The 17,828-nt window shown below is 40.5% G+C and overlaps 1 protein-coding gene across 2 annotated transcripts in view; it reads left to right on the top strand.

Annotated features, from left to right (window-relative positions):
• FN1 (fibronectin 1) overlaps positions 1-16,603 on the top strand; it is a 66,505-nt gene extending 49,902 nt beyond the window's left edge. For both annotated transcript variants that reach the window (XM_058532954.1, XM_058532953.1), the window contains 12 exons: positions 550-637; positions 1,510-1,686; positions 2,982-3,071; positions 3,166-3,345; positions 4,498-4,587; positions 5,520-5,986; positions 6,990-7,128; positions 9,853-10,017; positions 12,120-12,245; positions 12,770-12,876; positions 15,402-15,512; positions 15,837-16,603. In XM_058532954.1, coding sequence (XP_058388937.1) covers positions 550-637; positions 1,510-1,686; positions 2,982-3,071; positions 3,166-3,345; positions 4,498-4,587; positions 5,520-5,986; positions 6,990-7,128; positions 9,853-10,017; positions 12,120-12,245; positions 12,770-12,876; positions 15,402-15,512; positions 15,837-15,908 — 1,812 coding nt within the window. In that variant the 3' untranslated portion in view covers positions 15,909-16,603. The remainder of the gene's footprint in view (positions 1-549; positions 638-1,509; positions 1,687-2,981; positions 3,072-3,165; positions 3,346-4,497; positions 4,588-5,519; positions 5,987-6,989; positions 7,129-9,852; positions 10,018-12,119; positions 12,246-12,769; positions 12,877-15,401; positions 15,513-15,836) is intronic.
• The last annotated feature ends 1,225 nt before the right edge of the window (positions 16,604-17,828 follow it).

Here is a 17,828-nt window from a genome sequence, read left to right as displayed (position 1 = left end):
TTTCTGAGCTCTGTTACCTTGGCAAGGAATATTCTCCAGTTTGTACCAACCCAGCCTGACACTACCTTCATTAAAACATTTTTAATCCTTCTAGATGTGTACCCAGAAAACTAGCCAGGAACCTAGGAAATTGGTGTTCTTCTTAACATAAGGCCACTTCCAGGAGAAACTATGGAGAGTTCAGAGATAGAGCAGAGCATTCTCTTTGCATCTCTATGGTCAGAAAAATTCCTGATTTGCACCTGTCAGATCATAAAGGAGAAAAATAGGCTAATACCCATTTTTCTCATTTTGTATCTGTTTATGTAAGTATGTAAGTTATGGCTTACTTGCACTTAACCCCTAAGCGCATTTTTAAATTCATGTAATTTAAATACGTTCTTAATCATCTGCAGTGTAGGAGTGAAATTAATCTAGGAATTTACAGTGCTGTGGGTTTTGCTAGTTTATTTTTTCTTTTATAACCATTGTGTTTTTCTAAAGCTGTAGAGAAAATCCCTGGGCTTCCAAAGATCACATTGTTAAAGCTTACCATGCTCTTCTTTCTAGGTGGCCACCAAATATGAAGTGAACATCTATGCTCTTAAGGACACATTGACAAGCAGACCAGCTCAGGGAATCGTCACTACTCTGGAGAGTGAGTAATCAAACTTTTTAGTATCAACAAACATTCTGTATAAACAAAAATTAAAGAATGGGAAATCATTTTCTAGATCACTAAGTTGACAATGGAATGATTCCCAATTTGGAAATTGCTTGCCCATCTTTTTGACTTACTACGCTTGCCTTCTGTGCCCCTCCAGAAAGTGGTCCACTAGCACATAAATGGGATCACTTCATAATGTTATAGTGCTGGTGTTATGAACTAGGACTAACACCTAGTTTATGCTCTACTTGTTATAATTTGTTTTCATTGAGTTAAGCTTGAGGAGGACATGCTGGCTTCTGCAATATCTTAACAGTGCAATAAGTATTGGACAAAATTGGACCCAAATTCTAGTTTTCTGCCGTATCAATAACTCACAGTATGCTCTTCCAGAAATCACATAAAATGTCAAAGTTTCTTCATTTAAAAAATAAGGATGGTGTTGCACCTGTTGAGAGAAAAAATATTAAGTCCTATAAAAATGACAAAATGCTAGCAATACATGCACGTATTATTGCTGGCTGGCCATAATCCTACTATGCATATTTTATATTATAATAAATTAATAATTTTAACATTTACTGAGGTATTTGTAGATACTATAAAGTTAGCCTTGGGAACCACTGGGACTATTTGTAAAGCTTTTCAGTTCTTCAGAAAAAAAAAATGGTATGTGAGATAAATATTTCCATATTTCCTAGTTACTGTCAACTTTCCTCTTTGGATGCCACAGGAGAAAATCTACACATTATTAATCCTGTATAGAAATGGATGTATTTGGTGCAAAATAAACATTTTAAAATACAAAAACCTTACGTATATGAGCCAGCCAGGCACTAATCTCTAGCTATGATCTCATGCAGATGTCAGCCCTCCAAGAAGGGCCCGTGTGACTGATGCTACTGAGACCACCATCACCATTAGCTGGAGAACCAAGACTGAGACCATCACTGGCTTCCAGGTCGATGCCATCCCAGCAAATGGCCAGCCTCCAATCCAGAGGACCATCAAGCCGGACATTAGAAGCTACACCATCACAGGTCAGACACCTCACTGTACTGACCACATTTATTAACTGCTATTCACAACATAAACGAGCTCTTTGGTTATTCTACCGCTTACACTGATTACACTTATTTTCTTTTTTTTTTTTTAATAATTTTATTTATTTATTTTTCCCCCAAAGCCCCAGTAGATAGTTGTATGTCATAGCTGCACATCCTTCTAGCTGCTGTATGTGGGACGTGGCCTCAGCATGGCCAGAGAAGTGGTGCGTCAGTGAGCGCCCGGGATCCGAACCCAGGCCGCCAGTAGCGGAGCACACGCACTTTAACCGCTAAGCCACGGGGCCGGCCCCATGATTAAACTTATTTTCAATGTTTTATGATAACCCAGCTATATTTTTCAAAAACTTATTTTCACACCATGATCAGAAACAGATTTGTCCTGTGAATGCCTGACTTTGTTTAATGTTTGCCAGAGAAATGGCATAAGTCCCATTCACAAAATTTGATCTTTCATCCATATACACTTGCTTATAAAAAAAAAATTGTAACACAATGCTTAAAACCAAAAGACACTAAATGGTGGTATATAGTTCTTAACATTAACATAGATTATAAAGCATAATTAAATTTAGAAAAGCAAACACTACTTCATAAAGACCAAAGTTATAGTCAGAGAATGTTCAATATCTGAGTCAATTTAGGTCTTTTTGAGATTTAAAATTCTTATTCCAGTTACCAACCAGTGACCATCTGATTACGATAAAGAAACAACACACTCAATAGGAGCTCACCCCTCATTCTCCGAGATGGCCACTTCTTTTTTTTTTTTTGTGAGGAAGATTAGCCCTGAGTTAACATCCGTTGCCAATCCTCCTCTTTTTGCTGTGGAAGATTGGCTCCGGGCTAACATCCATGCCCATCTTCCTCTACTTTATATGGGACGCTGCCACAGCATGGCTTCACAAGCAGTGTGTCGGTGCATGCCCGGGATCCGAACCTGTGAACCCTGGGCCACCAAAGCGGAGCGCACGAACTTAACCGCTACGCCACCGGGCCAGCCCCTAAGATGGCCACTTCTAACATAGCATTTTTGTATTTTAAAATTGATTTTAGCCAGTGTCTTTGTATGCATCAGTGATTTTCTTTCCAGATGTTTCTCATTAACAGTTAACACCCATGCCGTGCTCTAATTTATTGTTCAAATATGAACCGCTTCTGTGGTCTGTATGAATATAGGGTGGTCAAGGAACCATGAAAATTGTAGATGAGTTTAAAAGTTTTCCTAGTAAATCAAGATCAGATACAAATCATCTCTTCACAAATCCCAGGTTTACAACCCGGCACTGACTACAAGATCTACTTGTACACCCTGAATGACAATGCTCGGAGTTCCCCTGTGGTCATCGACGCCTCCACTGGTAACTACACTTTTTATAAAGGCTGGGAAAAGAGTGTGGGAATAATTCTCTTGGTTGTTCATTTGCTTAGAGACTTAACTTTGTTTTCCTTTAGCCATTGATGCACCATCCAACCTGCGTTTCCTGGCCACCACACCCAACTCCTTGCTGGTATCATGGCAGCCACCCCGTGCCAGGATTACTGGTTACATCATCAAGTATGAGAAGCCTGGGTCCCCTCCCAGAGAAGTGGTCCCTAGGCCCCGCCCTGGTGTCACAGAGGCTACTATTACCGGTATTGCTGCTTCCATGCTGCCATTTTCCTCCTTAATCTCTACAACACACAAAGTGCTTAGCAGATTCCAGCTGTGTCTTTGATGCTATACCATGAGAACATGGTATAGCCCCATTTCTGATAACTTCAAAAAGCATCCTCTATGTAGGAGCTGTAGAGCTCAAGACATCTCAAAAGGCATGAATTGATGCAAATGCATTAATTTCAATACTGTCATAATGGCATAACTAGAATCTGTTTATTTGCTCTACATTTGCCAGCTACCTGTCAATCCAGTCCTAGGAAAAGACATTTTTCAACGCAAACTAGCTAATTGTGATCCTGTCCTCTCACTCAGCTCCCTAAAGATCTAATGATCTTGTAGGATTTGCCAGAGTGCCACCTGCCATGGCCCTTATCCTGTTTCACAGAATAGGTCTTGAGGCAAAGTAATTCCCAGCCACCCGTATTGGAGACAATGCCTGGAATGGGGAATAAGAGTTGTCCATTTCGGTGGGAAAGATCATCGGCCTCTGGTATTATTTTTGTCCAAGAAATTAAATGTTTAAACTGTGTATAGGGTATCCTCTGGACTTAAAAATCATACAGAACACACAGATACTAGGAGACATTGCTTTTTTAGAAACTTTGGGGACAGGAAAATAGAATCATATATGGAAGGAGTTGAAGTGCACAGGCACCACACAAGGATGGGTCATTCTCTTCTGTAGAGTACTCACCGTTACTCTAACATTTCACTGATCCTGCCACCGAAGGCTGTCTGCTTATTAGGCCTGTGTAGATTCATGTATACAACCTGCAATGATCTCTCCCAAATGTGTATTCCACTGGCGGTGTACAGTGCTGATAGATTTCCTGGAACTCAAAAGGGCAAATGAGACGGCATGTTAAACGAATACCCAGGAAAAGTTAACCTAAAAGTGCTTGTTTGGGTGTCAGATTTGATAGGAAGATAATTAATTTGCTAAATGGCCGCTGTATGCAGAGTATTTTGGTGTTTATGGAAGAAAATGAAGTTGATTTTACCTTTCAAGAGGCCAACGGCCAGCTAGAGAGAGGATCCTTGCTCCCCAGTAGCATCTCCTGGTGAGATCAATTGTCATTGACTAGCGGAGCCCACAGACATCACTTGATGATCTGTCCTTCCATCAGGTCTGGAGCCAGGAGTCGAGTACACAATCCAAGTCATTGCCCTCAAGAACAATCAGAAGAGTGAGCCTCTGATCGGGAGGAAAAAGACAGGTAAAGAGCGCCTTCCGGGTAATGGGGGACAGTCAAGACAAAACTAATTACAAATGATCAATTTTGCAGTGAAACTGTTCTCCAGGTTTTGATGCATTTCTCATGGAACTTTCTTTTCTAACAGCGTGGTATATGTGTTGTGCTCTTGACAGCAGGAATAACCTAACATAATCTGCAGAGTTCAGTTTTATTTTTTTCTTAGCTAGTCCATATAAAGCCTTCTCTTCACCTTTAAAAGACTCAAACCAGATATTATAATGTAAAAACCAAATTGTTGTCATTGCTCTTCTTTTATATCTTTTGTTGAAGTTAGAAATGTTAAAAAAAAAGTTGGGAGAAAAATCTCTCCTATTTGTCTTTATTTATTATTTGGTTTCTAAAACTTGGAGCTAAATAATGTCTTACTTTTTCAACCAATTTCAGTCTAATTTGGAGAAAATTCTATATTATGCTAACAGGAGAATTTTAAAAATAAATATGTATGTATTTTTATCTATTTTTACCATGAAAACCTGTTGAGCCAAACCTCTGGAATTCTCATACTTCAGACGCTGATATAATAGTGTGGATTCTAGCCCTTATAACATGATTCTCAAATGAAAAAGAGAAAGAAAAGTCTGCACATTTCGGTTCCATTAGGCTTCATTTGAGCAAAGGCAGCTTCTATGGGGCTCAGCGGTTCAAAGCTTTGTATGTGTGTATGATAGCTTCATACTAACACTTTTTTCGTTCTGAACTGTAAAGAAACCTTTAAGAAAAAGCATAAAGATTTTTTCTGGAAAAAGTGTTTTGTGATCGAGGAACTGCTAATTTTCCAGGGGCTTTGATCAGATTGATAAACAGTCATTGTTGCCTGAATTGATAATGACCTGCTGCTATTTCTGCAAGCTTAACGCGCTCTGCTTTTTTTGGCTCTAACCTCTCTTGGCTAGATGAGCTTCCCCAACTGGTAACCCTTCCACACCCCAATCTTCACGGACCAGAGATCTTGGATGTTCCCTCCACAGTTCAAAAGACCCCTTTCATCACCAACCCTGGGTATGACAATGGAAACGGTATTCAGCTTCCTGGCACTTCTGGTCAGCAGCCCAGTGTTGGGCAACAAATGGTCTTTGAGGAGCATGGTTTTAGGCGGACCACACCACCCACAACGGCCACCCCCGTCAGGCATAGGCCAAGACCATATCCGCCGAATGTAAATGAGGAGATCCAAATTGGTCATGTCCCCAGGGGAGACGTAGACCACCACCTCTACCCTCACGATCTGGGACTCAATCCAAATACCTCTACAGGACAAGAAGCTCTCTCTCAGACAACCATCTCTTGGACCCCATTCCAGGAAAGCTCTGAGTATATCATTTCATGTCATCCAGTTGGCATTGATGAAGAACCCTTGCAGGTAATTAATTTTCTCTTTACTTCTGGGCAGCCCAGAAAGAAGGAATCTAGGTAACTGAAGTGGCCAGAGCTCTGATGTCAAGTGGCTACACTTCTAGAACCTCTTAGCAAGATGGCACACTTAAGCCCTGATTTTTTTTTTTTTTTAATCTCAATGTGGCTCTACTTTGCGAGATGTACCAGAGTGTCATTAGCTTTTGTTTAATAGAATAAAATAATTTCTATTGTTCTGACACTTTTGAGGCTCTTTAGTAATATAGACAAAGAAACAATCCTAGAAAAGAGAGAAATATGCTGCCTGAATTTATATTTGTGTGAGAAGGGCTAAAACGCCATCCTTACAGTCTGTCCTTGAAGCCTCCCATAATCTATGATATGTCCAAGGAGAATGAACTTGGGTGAGGCTGTCTGTATCAATTGTTATAAGTGATTGATTCTCTAACTAAAACTTCTTTTCTTTAATTTGTCTTGCTAGTATCAATTTTGATTGTGTTCTTATTTTTAGAAAGTGGCAGAATTTAAAAAACTGACTATGCTGTGGGAGACTTTTGAGCTTAGAAACATGAGTTTGAGGACTTGCCAGAGTGTTTTAAGGACCCCATCTTGGGGTCAGATGCCACTTTGCATAGGATGAATTTATCTCCTGCATGGCACAGTGTCCACGTTTTACATGAAGTGGGCATAGCCAGGGTTTTCATTGGTCTTGCACAGACCTGCGACTACAGCAGGATGAAGAGGAGGCTGTCTCTAGAGTTACTGAGGGCTCCTGGTAACTCTGGAGCACATAGGGTCCATTTTTGGCAGGAAAATCTGGCAGGTAGAAATGATGGCCCCTCACCCAACGTCCATTTCTCTCCTCGTCTGGTTGGGACCTTTACAGCCTCCCTCTGTATTTGTCTGCCTCTGCTTTGTTGACCCAGTGAGGGGTATTGATAAGAGAATAGGGACAGTCTTGTCATTCTCGCTGTAACACTTTCTCACTGTGGATGTGCCAATAATTGCAGTTCCGAGTTCCTGGAACCTCTGCTAGTGCCACCCTGACAGGCCTTACCAGAGGGGCCACCTACAACATCATAGTGGAGGCACTGAAAGACCAGAAGAGGCACAAGGTTCGGGAGGAGGTTGTTACCGTGGGCAACTCTGGTATGTGAAGGCCTGTGTTATTCAGGCATGGGCTCTCCTCTGGACCACACCAGAGATGCTTTTCCTACTGACTGTTCTTGGGTTGCTGTTGTCTTTTAACTTTGAGAAATAATGCCATGAAGTAAACGAACAACTTTAAATTTAATTATTTTCCCTTCATAGCATCCTAATATTTTTGTAAAACATCCATAAATAGTCTCAGTGATATGATGATACACCTGGAAGGGACTTCAAATATTATTTAGTCCAACACTCTGAGCCCCTGCTAGTGAGTGTCTGAGTTGATACAGGGCACAAGTCTCCTGTTCTCTTTACCAGACTCTCTCCATCTCACCACGTTACTGTCCTCTTGAGTGACTTTTAAGTACCAAAACTGATTACCTGTAAAGGAAATCCACTAGCTGCAGACATCAGGGATAGCTGGTTTTTGTTCCTGATGTAAAATGCTACCAAAATAGCCCACTTCTGTCCAAACAACTCCCTTATTCCAATGCTATTTCAATTTTTTTCTGATTATATAGATCTGTAGCCACCACGGAGGTTAAATGGTCATTGACTCTTCTTTGTAGCACCTGAGAAGTCCTTTTAAACCAGTATTGTATCACCTGGCTTCTCAACCTGCGGCAGCTGAAGATTCACAAGGAACGTGAGATAGGGAATAATCAAAACCATGAATCTTGAATCTTCCGTCCAGAGGGATGATTCCACATCAGCAGAGAGTGCTAAATTCTGTCTCTGCCGGATGACAGGCTGTATTCCTAGGGCCAGTTACTTAATCTCAGCCTCCTTCCTCATTCGATAGATGACTGTGCCATTTTACATGTGTAAAAGCCTGTGAATTAAGCAGTTGAGTATTTTGGAGGGGGATCATTTTGTGCTTGTTGTATTATACATCCACAATAATCCATGCCTCTTGCCTTGTGTGGTTCTACTAGTAGAATGCAATGTGAAATGAATTTTCAAGAGCACAAAGGTCTTTGTGCTTTTCCACATCGTTTTTTAAAAAGATTCCATCTCCACGACTTTAGTCAGGTGGAATTTACCTCCTAGCTATTTCTAGGAGGGTTATTGAAACCCCTAGTAGCGATTTAAGTTTCTTCAATTTTTCTTTCTGACTCCTTATTCTCAGTAGCAATATTCTGCATGCCAGCCAGGTTCGCCTGGCTTTGAGACTTTTCAGACTTCCTAGTTTCTCCAAAACTCTATTTTCTTCCAGGGTGATGCTTTTTAAAATATTAGGCACTTCAAATATCTATTGCTTTTGATTTTTGTACTGTAAAAAGAAATATACACAGTGAGATTCAAAGTCACAGAAGTTAGTTTATTTAATTTTGGGAGAATAACTTGAAGCATGCTTTGATGGCATAGATTATTTTAAAATAAGCTTTCCCAAAACATGAAGACCAAGGTCTTAGGCAACATGAAGAGACTCTATTACTTATTCTTAAGTCATCGAGATCCCATTGCTGTTTCTTATTTGGAACAGTTGATTTTATTGATAAAGTAAAGCAGTTCTACCATTATGACAATAATGTACAAAATCTAGAATTTTTGCATTATTATACCAAAAAATGCAATAATAAAAGTGAATATCTCATTATACCGGTATATAAAAATGCTACAACTTTTGCATTAAAAGCAAAAGATGCCCTCTATGAATTATTCTTTATGTGGTGAGCACTTTCTAAGTGTTGGCAATGGACCAGTGCTTTGAATTCATGATCTTGTGTAATCTTCACAAGATCCCAAGCAGGTAGACATATTTTTATTATCCCCATATTACAGATGAGGGAGGTAAGGCAGAGAAATTTTAAATAACCAGCTAAAGGTCACTTGGGTACTGATGGAGAGACATTTCCAGACTCTGCATTCCACTGAAGTTGTTTTTTTTTTTTTTTTTGTGAGGAAGATTGTCCCTGAGCTAACATCTTTTGCCAATCTTCCTCTTTTTGCTTGAGGAAGATTGTCCCTGAGCTAACATCTGTGCCAGTCTTCCTCTGTTTTGTATATGGGACACTGCCACAGCAGGGTTTGATGAGCAGTGTGTAGGTCCATGTCCAGAATCCAAACCCGCAAACCCCGGGCCACTGAAGCAGAGGGCGTGAACTTAACCACTATGCCATTGGGCCACCCCCTCTGCTGAAGTTCTTACCTAGCTTAAATTGCCTCAAGATCTGTTCCATGCTCTATAGACTAGGTTTACCAGAAATGATTTTTTAGAACTGATAGCAAAAATGAAAGATAGGCTTCTTTTTTTTTTTTTTTGGGGGGGGGAGGAAGATTTGCCCTGAGCTAACATCCGTGGCCAATCTTCCTCTTTTTTGGTTGAGGAAGATTCATCCCGAGCTAACATCTGTGCTAGTCTTCCTTTATTTTGCATGTGGGATGCCGCCACAGCATGGCTGCTGACAAGTGGTATAGATCCATGCCGGGAACCAAACCTGGGCTGCCAAAGCAGAACACGCGAAACTTAACCACTAGGCCACGGGGCTGACCCAGATAGGCTCCTGTTCAGATACTTGTGGCAAGTGTCCACTGGCAACTTCTAAGCGTTGTTTATTAAGGCAGCTGATGCATTGATAGAGCAGATGAATGCTTCTTAATGCTACTAGGATGTTTGTTTTAGATTGTCATTATATATAATAACTCAGTTTTCTTCTTATGGTTTAAAACCACCAATAAGATGTCTTTTTTTTGTGCTTTTTCCTCCTTTTCTTCATGTAGTCGACCAAGGCCTAAACCAACCCACGGATGACTCGTGCTTCGACCCCTACACGGTCTCCCATTACGCCATTGGAGAGGAGTGGGAGCGATTGTCTGAATCTGGCTTTAAACTCTCATGCCAGTGCTTAGGCTTTGGCAGTGGTCATTTCAGATGCGACTCATCTAGTGAGTAGCTCGCTCTGTCCATCTCTTCCAGTGCCATGCATTCACACAACGTGCCGAGCAAGCGTGTTTGGCAGACACAGGCTCTTCCAAACGTGAAGCAAACCATGGGAGGCTGCTTCACTCAAAGTAACATTTTGCATCATAGAAAAATGATGGGAAATTTTACTTGTTGAATATTGCTTCATCTCAAGGGTTGTATATCAATACGACAATTAATTAAAAATACATTTGTGATGGTAATACGATTTTTAAAAACGTTCTGTTAAAATAAATCAAGTCAGACTCTTTGGAGCCAGGTGTAAAGAAGAGCATAGGAGACACAAAGAAACTCCAAGTCTCTCTCTCTTTTTTTTTTTTTTGTGTATGAAGAAGATCAGCCCTGATCTAATATCCATGCCAATCCTTGTCTTTTTTTTTTGCTGAGGAAGACTGGCCCTGAGCTAACATCCATGCCAATCTTCCTCCACTTTATGTGGGACGCCGCCACAGCATGGCCTGACAAGCAGTGCATCGGTGCGCACCCAGGATCCGAACCCGGGTCGCCAGCAGCGGAGCACGCACACTTACCACTATCCCACGGTGCCGGCCCCTCCAGGTCTCTTTTAATCTTTTAATCTTGAGTGAGCTCAGAGGTGAGCATTTATACAAACACTGCCTCTTTCACCACAAACCAAACATACACATATACACACACACACGCGCACATACATACATCCGGGAGCTTGAATCTTGCCAAACAATATAGAGTATAGATAATCCATTTGTAGATAATTAAGAATCAATTTCAATTGAAAAATATTTGATTTTCAAATTTTAAAGAGATTTTAATATTTTAAATTATTTTTGATTAAAATGATCCTAGGAATTACTTCTTATATGCTTTGAGATTTAGTACTAGAATTTATAAATTTTTCATGTGCTTTGTTTTTAGGGGATGTGATTATTATTTGACAATTGGTTCATTTTTATAGGTGTTAACCATCATACCTTATAAATAAGCCTCCTATAGACATATCCAGAAATCGTATTTGGAAAAATACAACATAATAGATTTTTTAAAGATTTTCAAAGTATTTTACTTAACTTGTATACATGAAATGGCTTAATTCAGACTGAAATATAATAACAACTAATTTTTTCAATGCAGATTACTGTGCCTGATCATCTGAAACTGGAAAGAGCAGTAGAAGTGTCATATGCTGTTTAGGAGTTGGAAGTTTTAATATTTGGCATCAATTAGGTGGTTTTTAATTTCTGAAACTGAATTATTGTTGTTTTTATATTTATTACCTATATAAGTTAGGTGCAATTGTGGAAGTGGAGGTTTAAGTTGATTTATGTGATTCTTTGGCTCAACTTACATATTCTTTGCTCAGATGTCATAATTGTCGAGTAACTTTCTTAAAGTTTAAGGAATGACTGACTTGATAAAATGGAAGAAGTAGTGTATTGTTATATAAACTTCTGAAGTTTGTTTTGTTTTAGTATAGATCTTGGAGATTAAAAAGTCATCTTTTATGTATAGTACTTAAAGCTATACACTGGTGACTTTTAGATAATCCTCAGAACCAGTCTTTTTGTAGGATAATAACCACTGATTTATCATTTTGTTTGTGTTTTGTTTTGATATACAGGTTTATTCTTTTACTCTTCCCATTTTCAAGAAACAGGTTATGGCATGTAGAAACCAGCGGATCTTTGTTTTTTCATTAATTGCACTACTTTGTATCCAGGATCTCTGCAAATCCAAAAACAAATGACTTTTCATCTATGATCAATTCCTAAAAGACTACTAAAATCCTACTTTAGTATTCCACAATTTTGAACCTTAATAGTGAGAATTCCAATGAAAGTCATTAACTATTCTTATGACATGAGTATGGTGGAATAAATGGTATCTTAAGATATCCTAGAAAATGTTAAATGGTGAAGTTAATATTTTTAAATCCAACCAAAAAAGTGATTTGTCCTAGGGATCTTGAGCTGTAACTTTCCTTCCAGATACCTGGCTTTTAAAATCCGGCGACATGTCCCAGTGCGCTCACTGTCTTGTGAGTCAGAACACACCAATAACTCTGCCTCTGATTCTCCCCACCCCACAGAATGGTGCCATGACAATGGTGTGAACTACAAGATTGGAGAGAAGTGGGATCGCCAGGGAGAAAACGGCCAGATGATGAGCTGCACATGTCTTGGAAATGGAAAAGGAGAATTCAAGTGTGATCCTCGTACGTTGCCCCAGATCATTTTTAGTGTCTATTACACACTCCCACTTTCATTTACCGAGCTGTTAACTCTCATTCATAGAAATGATTGGAGACTTTAGGTCTCTTTGGGGAGTGAAGAGCGTGTTTGTTAATCTTTTGATTTGGGAAAGCAGAGACAAGCTTCAAAAATGAGCCATGATTTAGTGTTATTACAGGGCACTTTTGCACTTTTCAAACTTGAGTATTTTGACCATAATCGCCAGTGAAATGTTACAAGAAAGCTTTACAGGTCTTTAAATTCAACTTTTAAAATAGGATCTTCATCTTCCCATTGAACCTTTTCCAGTTTATCAGATCTAGTTTTTGGACATACTGCCCTAAGATCTATACAGCAGTACCTTTCTCACAGATGATTCCCATAAACATGGTGTTTGGGCTGTGATGGTGCAAATTTAGGAGAGAAACGGGACCCACCCCTATATAGGGGTCAAGTCTGTATTATTGTTCTCAGTCTTACATGTGCTTCTCACTGTGTCTCCTTGTAGATGAAGCAACGTGTTATGATGATGGGAAGACGTACCACGTAGGAGAACAGTGGCAGAAGGAATATCTCGGTGCTATCTGCTCCTGCACATGCTTCGGAGGCCAGCGGGTAAGACTGGATGTGCCAGGCTCCCTGCAGTTGAGGTTAGATAAAGGGGAGGCTCCTGCACTGGTGGTTAGGGTTAAGCTTCTTGTGTGTGTGCTCTACACACAGGTGTAGCAATGCCTTTGATGAAATGTTGAAACATCTCATTTCCTGTTGGCACATAGCTGCCCACATAAGGCTCCTGAATACCCTTCCTCCCCCTTTCTGGCAGCCTCAGCCCTCCCACACCTACTAGTCTCAAGCTGTGTGTTCCTTAAAGGCTGGGTAGCATGGAGCCTCCAGTTCCAGTCTAATTAAGAAAATACCATGTCTTTGTAACCCCTCTCAATCCAAAAATAGATTCCTGTTATAGGTATAGCACTGTGCTAAGGAATATGGGACAAACAGAGGGAATGAGAAATAGTCCTGGCTCTTAAGGATATAGTTGAAGACATTAAATTAGCATACATTGAACGTCAAGCTATTTAAATAAGGTTCTGAGTGGGTCTGACAAATAATACAGTTCCCAGGTAGGCTGGAATCAGCAAGAAAGTTTCATGCAAAAGAGAAGTGTAAACTGGCTGGGGTTTAGGATGGTTAAAATTTGGTTGAGGGAGGGAAGGGAGAAGAGAGACCAGAGTAGGCATACCCTTGGGATGGGAAGGAGCCGGCACACATGGGCTGCAGTGAGCCACCCCTCTGCCTGGTGTCTTGTGGTAAGAAATTAGATGTGAAGAAGTGGGGAGCCACTTACGGAATGCCTTGGAAGTCCATTACTTAAGCCAGTACTTTTCAACCATTTCTAATCTGCATCCTACTTCAATATAACAAAAAATGCTGTGCCTTTCTCTAATATTTGAAATTCAAAATAAAATGACTCTTGTAACTCAAATAAAAGCAATGGAATATACTATTCCTTTGTTTTCAATGAAAACATACCCTCCTCAACAGCTCTCAAATTCTGATACACAAAGAGCATGGTCCCTACTCCAGGGTAAGACTTATTGGTTGATGCCGTTGGCATTAGCCAATTGCAGGTGCCCAAGAAGAAAAAGAGCATGATGGAAAATGGTCTTTAGAAAGATTAATCTGGCAGCAGGGAAGGGTCTTCAGGGGCTGGCTCTGCCCCCATCTAAGGACCTGAGGCATCCCATGGAAACTATTCTGATCTCGTTCCACCCCTAGCAGGTGGGTGGGGAGAGAGGCACTCCCCATTCTGGTAGAGAGAAGCTGTGGAGTCTCTCTCCTTCTCTGTCTCTCATTAACACTTATAGAGACTGTGATCATAGAATGCAGTCATCTCTGGTAAAAGGTTTGGTATAGAATGTGTGATGGAAAGTGAATTTGTTGGGAAGTAGGTTTTGGTCTCACTTCAGTATCTCCTTCCCATTATTTATGAACATGAAACCTTTCATGTGTGACACCTATTCTGTTCTAAAGCAGAGTGCTAAATGAAACATGTAAGACAGGAGTGGGAACGGTTACAATTATTTATCAAAGCCAGAGTCATCGATTCTTAAGTAGGTGTTTACCAATATTGTATTAGGTATTATAGGAAATATACTTTTAAATGGAGAAATATGTCTGAAATATTTAACTGACAATATAAGAAAGAAAGTGATTGTGTTATTTAGGGTTCTTTTGGTTATAAGAGAAAAGCCCAACTCAAGTTAATTTAGGTAAAAGAAGGCTCAATCACTGAAAAGTCCCAGGACCTGCCAGCTTCCGGGCTGCTCCAGCAGTGGCTTCCGGAGTCTCTCACTCTCTCAGATGCTTCGTTCCCTGGTATTGGCTTCATTCTCCAGAAGGCTCCCTGTTGATGGTGAGAAAGATGGCCTCCATCAGCTCCAGATTTATCTCCTGTCAGCGTAGGAGCAACAGGGAAAGAGAACACACTTCCTCACATTTCTAGCAAAACTCTCAGGGAGGAGCCTCACTAGTCAGCGTGGTCCGGTTCCCACTCTCATTCCATATCTAGCCAGATGAATGGCTACCAGGTCACTGGCTCTGGAAGTTTAGGAAGGGAGTGGCTATGTGCAAGAGAAAGAGCACGGCCAGGGGTCACCCCGCTGGGTGGCAGCGCCAGTGCCACCAGCAGTTCCCTGTGTGACTGTCCTGCTCCCTCTAAGCAAGTCACATCTCTGGGTCTCATTTTCCTTACCTGTTTGTCCATGTGATCTGAAGTCCCTCTTAAAAGCTCTAGGATTCTAGGAAAACCTCTGCTGTCATCTAGTGTGGAAAGTTTATTAAGGAAGTTGGGACTGGAATGATGCTTAGCAGATGGGCGGGGTTTGAACAGGAAGAGAAGACATTTCAGGAGAAAGAGAAACATAAAAATAGAGGCAGCTAGCTATAAGATATGAGCAATCAACCAAAATGTATTCTACGAGTTATAAATGCATGAAATCATCATCAAAGTTGCCTTTGGATTAACTGCTTATATTTTGCCAATGCGTAAGAGCTGAAATTCTTCTTCAACTCAAGCACTAAATTATGATGTTCCTGTGTCATCATAAACCCCATTTGACTTCTTGTCTCCGGTGCCTCAGGGCTGGCGCTGTGACAACTGCCGCAGACCCGGGGCTGAACCTGGTCATGAAGGCTCCACTGGCCACTCCTACAACCAGTATTCACAGAGATACCATCAGAGAACCAACACTGTAAGTGCATTGCACCAAGAGTGCTTCTCCCGTGAACGCACTTAGGCTCGTGGTAGGGAGTCTCCTTCTGTAGGTACCTTTCTTTTGAATGAACCAAATGTTTTTTGATCTTTTAAATGAAGTAAGAAGAGAATACTGTATCCTGTAACATAGTGTAGGTTCTAATGTACTAAACTCTTGAACATCTCCTATTGCCCAGTATATTGCTAGCTTCTTAAGCTAGAAATATTCTCCTAATTGTAAGTAATTGTCATAGATGCCCCCCATTTTTTTCTGTACCCTTTATAGTATTTGCCACTAATTTTTCTTCTTCTCTTTTAACAGAATGTCAACTGCCCAATTGAGTGCTTCATGCCTTTAGATGTACAGGCTGACAGAGAAGATTCTCGAGAGTAACATTTCCAACCCAGAGAAACAAGCATGGACCTCTGCCAAGGTCCATCCAAACTGGAGTGATGTTAGCAGACCCCATCTTAGAGTGTTCGTTTCTTTCTTAAGCCCTTTGCTCTGGAGTAACTTCTCCAGCTTCAGCTCAACTCACAGCTTCTCCAAGCATCACCCTGGGAGTGTTTTGAGACTTTTCTCATAAATGGGGGCAGTACGTTGCCTCTTCGGCTCCAAAGTATTCAGTACCGCTCAGTATTTTAAATGAAATGATTCTAACTCGTGATTTGGTTTGGGATCAATAGGGAAGCACATGCACCAACCAAGACGCAAAATCTATTGAAATGATATTACCAAAATTTTAAGTAGGAAAGTTACCCAAACACTTCTGCTTCCAGTTAACCGTGCGGCTCGCAATATTGTAGGAACAGCATGTCCTCGGTTACTGTGATATTTAAAATATCCACAGTACTCACTTTTTCCCAATGATTCTAGTAATTGCCTAGAAATATCTTTCTCTTACCTGTTATTTATCAATTTTTCCCAGTATTTTTATATGGAAAAAAATTGTATTGAAGACACTTAGTATGCAGTTGATAAGAAGAATTTGGTATAATTATGGTTGGTGATTATTTTTTATACTGTACATGCCAAAGCTTTACTACTGTGGAAAGACAACTGTTTAATAAAAGATTTACATTCCACAACTTGAATGTCATGGCTTCTTTTTTCTATAAGGAAATTTAGGGGAAAATAATCCTTACAAATGCTCCTTTTCTCTTCAGCAAACATTTGAAAACCGATGATGTGTACGAGTCTCTAATTTTTGGTGATTTCAGTACAAGAATTTCTAAATCTGTCACTACAAATTCATTCTTGTCATTTCATCTCTTCAGTAACAGAGATAGTTTTATATTTTCTGCCTTACCAGATTTAAGTGGACTCAATATTTATTTAACTTGCTAGCTAACTCTTCTGAAGTATAATTGAAACAACCTTTAGCTGATCTTTTCTAATCATTATAATTCTTCCCTCCCTCCCACCTCCTTTCCTTCCTTCATTGAATAAACATTTATTCAAAGAGATTATCTGCTGGGAAAACAAAAAGATGACTGAGGTCTTAAAGCTTCTTGAACAGTACAGCATAGAGGAGTTTTGTCTTAAGGAAACCCCATGGTATAATAACCTCAATCCAATCTGTCTTAATTCGTGTCAGCTGAGGGTGTTAGAGGGTGCCTCCCCGCCCACCCCCAGCTGAACAAAGTGTGCCTACTCCTGGTCTGCCAAGGCCATTTCCTTTTCCATTTAACTTTGGGGAGATCACTAAACTTTGAGATTAAATCTGGCATTCAGCATGGTAAATAGTGGTGCTGGAAATAGTTGATTATTAATTAGTAAAATATTAGTAATTCATAATATACAAGACATGGAAAACACTTTTTTTTATACCCTATTGTGCAATGTAAGAAAATATTTCAGTAATACCTGGCAATGAATATTAAGACTAAATACAGGGCCGGCCCCGTGGCTTAGTGGTTAAGTGCACGGGCTCCGCTGCTGGCGGCCTGGGTTCGGATCCCGGGCGCGCACCGACGCACCGCTTCTCCGGCCATGCTGAGGCTGCGTCCCACATACAGCAACTAGAAGGATGTGCAGCTATAACATACAACTATCTACTGGGGCTTTGGGGGGAAATAAAATAAATAAATAAAATCTTTAAAAAAAAAAAAAGACTAAATACAGAGTGACAGCCCGGTGGCTTAGCGGTTAAGTGCACGCGCTCCGCTGCTGGCAGCCCGGTTCGGATCCCGGGCACTCACCGACGCACCATTTCTCTGGCCATGCTGAGGCCGCATCCCACATACAGCAACTAGCAGGATGTGCAGCTACGACATACAACTATCTACTGGGGCTTTGGGGGAAAAAAATAAA

Source organism: Diceros bicornis, chromosome 37 (genome assembly GCF_020826845.1).
Source record: "Diceros bicornis minor isolate mBicDic1 chromosome 37, mDicBic1.mat.cur, whole genome shotgun sequence".
Taxonomy (NCBI): domain Eukaryota; kingdom Metazoa; phylum Chordata; class Mammalia; order Perissodactyla; family Rhinocerotidae; genus Diceros; species Diceros bicornis.
Note: the sequence above shows the minus strand (reverse complement) of the source record. Positions and strands in the feature narration are given on the sequence as shown.